A 7762-nucleotide genomic window follows, 5' to 3' on the forward strand; every position below is an offset into this window, starting at 1 on the left:
AGAAATAATAGTGGGATGCTCAACATTTAGTAATTATTTCAAGTTTGTCCGTTGTTGGGTTGCACATGAAAAGTAGGAGTAGGAAATGTTATAGTAGACGACAAATTGTTTTGTACTTCATCTTTTAGGTCATTCTTGTATTGCATTTATTCGTTGAGGCGGACACAACTACATGAATCCCTTCCTTTTAGTTGTTGCCGACACATTTCCGAGCCAAATCTCTATTTTATCTTATAAAGGGCAGGCTTTCCCCTTATTAGTATCAATAGTTAATGTTGCATTTAGCACAACGACTGGGGTTGTAATTGGAGAAATATAGCACCTCTCTGCTCTCTATAAGTTACATATATGCACTTTTAGAGTAAAGTTTTTACATCATCAGATTAGATTCACTTATAATAATATAGATAAATCTTCATAATAAACATGACATCATAACATGAAAAATAAGAGTGTACATCTTATTAATATGTCCTTGTATAAAGTCAAGTGAGGCAACTGAGAAAAGATGGGAGGCTGAGTCTTATTTGTCCTTCCACGAACTGAATTGTCAGGTTCATTTTCCTACAGTATTTAAAGAATATTCAAAGTTTTCTTATGGCAAAAAAATTCCTACCAGTTGAAAATCAAATCACTCCACATTTTAAAAATGTGACTTATTCACATGTACTTGAATTGATGGCATATTTTTCATATTTCATTAATCATTGATTTTAACTTTTCATGTGACATATTTAAGAGTACAAAATTTAAAACTTATCACTACTAAAAATAATTATTTTTCCATGAAATTTCTAACTGAAAAAGTCCGGTGGCTATTCTCATATATTTGATTGAATCGCTGAAAAAATAAAAAATAGTAGTATTTTCATATGAAAAAATTAGAATGCTTCCCAATGTTTCAGTACAGATTTATTTCTGTCATACATTTTTTTTTACAGTGAGCTGTTTGGTAGGAATAAAATGGATGGGAGAATAATGTATTTACAACACGAATTTCTCATTGATTTACAACGAGAAATTAAAATTAAACCCCGGTTTCTAATATTCGATCCGTCCCAAATTGAGATGGCACAACTATTAAGAAAATAATAATTGGTAATATAATTTTGTCATTTTGTCTCTATTAATTGTGTCATGTTGTTAGTTTCAATATTAATGGAGTTATTATATGGCTGATACCAAAGCATTTTTTGTATGAATAATTAGGTTTATATGATTACCAAAGTCTTTGTAACATTTTTCAAACTTTTGATAATTCAATATATGCTAGTAATAAGGAGTAATCAATTTCTAAGGATATAATATGAAAAAAAAAAATTGTCTTGTCTTAAAGAGGACATCCGCGACCTTGATGGTTGTAAACATTAATTATATTTAAAAAAAATTGGTTGTGTGTCTCTCATGCACTACGATAAATACTTGTCCCTTGTCTACAATTTATCTCATCAACTTGAGAGTTTCTTTCATTTATCCTTAGAAGAAGCAAAAACACTCTTATTATTTGTTGCAACAATGGCCTCAGCTATAGTTGACAATAATTTTGTGAACCATATTGAAGAAGAAGAAGAGATCATTCGCCCCGTCGCCAACTTCGCTCCAAGTCTATGGGGCAATAGTTTCCTTTCTTTCTCCATCAACAATCACGTAGTTAATTAACATTCGTCACCTTTTCTTCATAGTACTTTCTTAGTTCTTTGATTTTATTAGAAAATGTACGTAGTTTGATTTCTTTTGGTTTTTGAATATATTTATAGGTTGAACAAATGTATGTTCAAGAGATTGAAGTGTTGAAGGAACAAACAAGGAGTATGTTGTTAGATACTGGAAGGAAATTGGTTGAGACATTGAATTTGATTGATGTTATTGAACGTCTTGGCATAGCCTATCACTATGAAAAAGAAATCGATGATATCTTGAAAAAAAATTTCAATGACAATTCAAACTTTGACGAAGATGACTTTAATGATTTATGCACCTGTGCTCTTCAATTTCGATTGCTTAGGCAACATGGTTACAAGATCTCTCTTAGTACGTACCTCTTGAAGTACTACAAATTCAATGTTGTTGTGATTATATATATTACTATCCATTTGCTGGAAGGCTAATATTTGTGTTATTCCATGTAAACCAGAAATTTTCAGCAAATTACAAGATGAAAATGGCAAACTCAAGGAGTCTCTTGCGAGTGATGTCTTAGGATTATTGAGCTTGTATGAAGCTTCACATGTAAGGACTCATGGTGATGACATCTTAGAAGACGCACTTGCTTTCTCCACTACTCATCTTGAGTCCGCAGCTCCACATTTGAACTCTCCTCTTAAGGAGCAAGTGACACATGCCCTTGAGCAATCTTTGCACAAGGGTATTCCTCGAGCTGAGACTCGATTCTTCATCTCATCAATCTACGAGAAGCAGGAAACAAAGAATGATGTGCTACTTCGATTTGCCAAATTGGATTTCAACTTGCTCCAGATGTTGCACAAACAAGAACTTGCTGAAGTATCAAGGTGAGGATATATATACCTTTTTTGAAGATAAAAGTCATTTTTTTGGTTAATTTTAAGTATTAATTAATGTTAACTGGTTGTGTTGTAGGTGGTGGAAAGATTTGAATTTCATGGCAACACTTCCATATGCTAGAGATAGAGCAGTTGAATGCTACTTTTGGACATTAGGTGTCTATTATGAGCCTCAATATTCACAAGCTCGCATCATGCTTGCTAAGACCATAGCTATGATTTCAATTGTTGATGACACCTTTGATTCTTATGGTACAGTCAAAGAACTTGACACTTACACCAATGCCATACAAAGGTATGAACATGATAAATTCACTTATTCATGAAAAAATTAAGACAAGCTTTTGCTCTTTATGCTCGTTTAAAATGCATAAATTTGCCTAAACTTTTGATCACTCTGCAGATGGGATATCAGTGAAATTGATAGACTCCCTGATTATATGAAAATCAGTTATAAAGCTCTTCTACAACTTTATGAAGATTATGAAAAGGAATTGTCTAGCAATGGAAGATCTCATGTCGTTTATCATGCAAAACAAAGAGTACGTCTGAGCGCAAATTAAACCCTAGCTATAGCTAACAACATTTCTCCTTAATCAATCTCTCACTTTGCTAACACTTGAATTCATACTTATATTTGGTGTTCACAGATGAAAGAAATAGTGAGGAGTTATAATGTCGAGGCAAGATGGTTTATCAAAGGATATATGCCACTTGTTTCTGAGTATCTAAGCAATGCATTAATAACTAGCACTTATTACTTGCTCACAACAACATCATATTTGGGCATGAAGTCTTCTACAGAACAGGATTTTGAGTGGTTGTCAAAGAATCCTAAAATTCTTAAAGCTAATGCGACTATATGTCGAGTTATTGATGACATAGCCACATATGAGGTACGACTTGTACATCACAAACCATATTATTATATGAGAATTGAAAAAACAAGGTGTTGCAACAACTATGTAAGCAATATAAAATTTAACCCTTGATCTATTTGCATTTCTAGGTCGAGAAAAGTAGGGGACAAATTGCAACAGGAATTGAGTGCTACAGGAGAGAGTATGGTGTATCAACTGAAGAGGCAATGATTAAATTTAGTGAAATTGCTGAAGCAGCATGGAAGGATATTAATGAAGGAATGCTAAGGCCCTCTTCTGTAACTATGGAGTTTTTAACTCCTATTCTCAATCTTGTTCGTCTTATTGATGTTGTATATAAACACAATCAAGATGGATATACTCATCCGGAGAAAGTTTTAAAACCTCATATTGTTGCCCTTCTTGTGGACTCCATCAAAATTTGAGCTTCCAATAGTTGAGAAAGTACAAAATATGTTGTTAAATAAAGTTGCACTTCCTAACTAGGACCTCCTTAAACCCTCGTAAGAAATAATGCTACAAGCTTCTTTTGTTCTTTATGTCAGAATGTCTGGAGTTTCTACTTGGTATGGTCCATAAGTGACCCCACTATTTTGTAATCATCATGTATATGATCTATTATAATATTATGTCTTCTTAACGAAAAAAAATAAATTAAATGATGCGTGTATTTTTACTTCCTGTACATTGTTCCTAAAATTTCTGTTTATACCAAAGTTTAAATCATATAAATAGACAGTATAAAGATTTTTTTACACCAATGCATTTTGACCTACTTATTATATAGGAAACTTTCCATTCTTTCAAGATTATGATTACATAGAAAAGTAGGACAGTATGTGCAGTTGCCTTTGAAGTTTGAAATAATTACTTGAAGGGTTTTTTTTTTATGGTCAAGACACAGAGCTTATTTTCTTAAAAAATAACAGGAAAAGGTTCAAATATGCCATTGAACTATCAGAAATGGCTCATTTATGTTATCCATTAAAAATTGGGCTCATTCATGTCATCGCCGTAACAAAACTGGTTCATTCATGCCATTACTTTTAACAGCCGGTTTTTAGAAAACAGGTTTGCCACGTGGCAGCTTATTAGAGGTTCACGTCATTTTTTTTAAAAAAAATATTTTTTTTAAATTTTATTTTTTTATCCATTAAAAAGAATCCACCCAACTTTTTGATCCATTAAAAATTAGTTTGATCTATGACGATTAGGTTAATAGTAGCGTCAAAATTTTCATAAAAAGATTTTAAAATAACATAAAAATATATATGAAGAAATCAATGAACATATATATATATATATATATATATATATATATATATATATATATATATATAAAATATACATTAATTTATTTTATACTCCCAGACAAATATATACTCTCATGCTATCTAACTTATCAAAAATATATTAGATTTACTTTTGTTTTTATATATGCCAACTGGCCTTAGACTATATTATACAAATTCCATGTCATCTTCATTTTATTCTTACACTACTAGAAAACTGTAAATTACATGGGGATTTTACCTAGGGAATAATATCGCAGGAAATACATATGGATTTACCTACAAAAATATTAAATTCCTCAATGTTAAAATATATTACCTGCGAACTATATATTTGCAACAAATTCCGCAGGTAAATTTGGCGTCATATTGCACAAATTTCGTACTTGCGACATTACCTGGGAAAATATATCGGCAGGTATTTTATCTCTAGGTAAATCCGTAGGTATATGGACAAATATATATAAATTTTTAAAATTCGTAGAAAAATCTCCAGGTAATTTATTCTACGGATTTACTTAGAGATATATTAGTGAAAATTTATGTAATGGATTTTATTACCTACGAAATTATTTGGGGATTTTGTGCTGCGAATTTTGATGGGGATTTACCTGCGAAAATATTACTTGCGAAATTACCTAGGGAAATATATCGGCGGGTGTTTTATCTCTAGGTAAATCCGCAGGTATATGAAAAAATATATATATTTTTTAAATCCATAAAAAAATCCCCAGATACTTTATCCTATGGATTTCCTTAGAGATATTTTAGTGAAAATTTATTAATGAATTTTATTACCTAAAAAATTATTTGGAGATTTTGTGCTGCAAATTTTGCCAGGGATTTATTCTTAGGGATTTACCTGGAAAATTATTACTTGTGACATTACCTGGAAAAATACATCAGCGGACATTTTATCTCTAGGTAAATCCGCATGTATATGGACAAATGTATATATTTTTAAAATCTATAGAAAAATCCCCAAGTAATTTATCCTACTGGTTTACTTAGAGATATTTTGATGGAAATTATGTAATGAATTTTATTACCTGGAAAATTATTTAGGGATTTTATGCTGCGAATTTTGCTAGGGATTTATTCTTGGGGATTTACCTGCGAAATTATTACTTGCGACATTACCTGGGGAAATGTATCTGCGAATATTTTATCTCTAGGTAAATCCGCAGGTATATGGATATATATATATATATATATATTTTAAATGCATAGGAAAATTCTCAGGTAATTTATCCTACGAATTTTACGTAGAGATATTTTGGTAGAAATTTATGTAATGGATTTTATTACCTGGAAAATTATTTGGGGATTTTGTTCTGCGAATTTTGCTGGGGATTTATTCTTGGAGATTTACCTGCGGAATTATTACTTGAAAAATTATTGAGGGATTGTGTTTCAACAAATTTAGCTGAAATTATTTCATGGGGATTTACCCACAAAATTATTACTTGAAATATTATTGGGGGATTGTGTTGCTACAAATTTAGCTGAAATTATTTTGTGGGGATTTACGTAGGATTTTTATGACTTGAAAAAATTTAAATAGGAAAAGGATAAACTTGAAGAATAAAAAATATAAAATAAAAAGAAATTAGATATTAAATCGGTGGACACGTATTATCAAGCAAAAGATTCTCAAGAAATTAAAATTAATTTATTGACATAGATGGTATCACAGATGTATTATCAGCAATTTTAAATTTTATATTCATAATTTATAGGTATCTATTTCGAATTATTGTTATCGTTGATTTTAAAGTATTATATTATGTGCCATATTTTTATTTATACAATTTATTCATAACTAATCTAAGAATAATTATATTATTTATTTTACTATTATTATTATTGTATTAATCTGCAACCTTAGTCGATTTAATTTTTTCCAATTTATTTATTTTCTAGCCTGATTTTGCCAATTTATAATAATTTTAGCCTAATATTATCCAATTTATTACAATCCTAGCCCAAATTGTGTCCAATTGAACTCAACTTCAAATTTCATTCAATTTTTTTAATCAAATTATTAGTTTTTAGATCTCAGCTGTTGATCAATATTTATTTATTATTATTATATTTAAATAACAGTCTAAGTTGATTCAATTATCTTCTCGATTTTATTTAAATTCTAGCCAACCTTATATCTAATTGATGTCAATTTTAATCGATTTTTGAATTCAATTTGGTTCATTTTAAACTAAATTTATATCGAGTCTTATTATTTTTCTCATTATTATTATTATGTTATTATTTCATTTACATCGAGTCTTAATATCCGTCGTTTTTTTTGCGGACTATTGTGCCAACTAATTAACAAATAATTTATATTTATATTAATTTATATAGTTACTATATTTATTAAATCATTTCCGCAAGTATACATGCCTATAATTTACAAACATTGTCTATTATTGTTGTTGTTGTTGCTGTTGTTGTTATTGTTATCATTATTATTATTACGGCTTTCCTACATTTATTAAATAGCAGTCTACACAATTATTTAAAATAATAATTTTATTTATTTTTTAATATTAATTTTATATAGTCAATATATTTATTAAATATCAACCTAATTCAATTCAATTTTCCTAATTTATTTAAATTCTAGCCATTTTATACTTTATTTGTGTCAATTGAGTTTAATTTGACTCAATCGAAATCCCCAATTCAACTTTTTAAACCCAATATCTAATCCCAATTTGACTCATCTCCTCAATTGTAATCTTAACGTTCATCATATTTGATCAACGGTTAATATTAAATCAATTTTCACTAATATTTTCTTAAAATTGGACAGTTTTCAGACTATTTTTCTTGAACGGAGGATCTATTGAAAACAACATATTTACCTCAACGGTAAGGCCGTCTGCATATATACTGTACCCAGACCCCAATTTATGGGACTAAATTGGGTTAGTTGTTGTATTTATTTTCTCGAAATCTCATAGAGAAAACAATCAAAAGATGTCACCTTGATCTTATTATTATTATTATTATTATTATTATTATTATTATTATTATTATTATTATTATTATTATTATTATTATT

At 29.4% G+C, this 7762-nt stretch overlaps 1 protein-coding gene across 2 annotated transcripts; it reads left to right on the top strand.

Annotated features, from left to right (window-relative positions):
• Nucleotides 1-1438: 1438 nt before the first annotated feature.
• LOC107851706 (5-epi-aristolochene synthase 2-like) lies at nt 1439-4062 on the top strand. Of its 2 annotated transcripts, none has more exons than XM_016696792.2 (7): nt 1439-1650; nt 1758-2031; nt 2135-2510; nt 2599-2817; nt 2926-3064; nt 3173-3418; nt 3532-4062. In XM_016696792.2, exons 1-7 carry the CDS (start codon nt 1516-1518, stop codon nt 3826-3828), a joined length of 1686 nt encoding a protein of 561 aa, XP_016552278.1. In that variant the 5' UTR covers nt 1439-1515; the 3' UTR covers nt 3829-4062.
• Nucleotides 4063-7762: the final 3700 nt, after the last annotated feature.

This window comes from Capsicum annuum, chromosome 12, assembly GCF_002878395.1.
Source record: "Capsicum annuum cultivar UCD-10X-F1 chromosome 12, UCD10Xv1.1, whole genome shotgun sequence".
Classification (NCBI taxonomy): domain Eukaryota; kingdom Viridiplantae; phylum Streptophyta; class Magnoliopsida; order Solanales; family Solanaceae; genus Capsicum; species Capsicum annuum.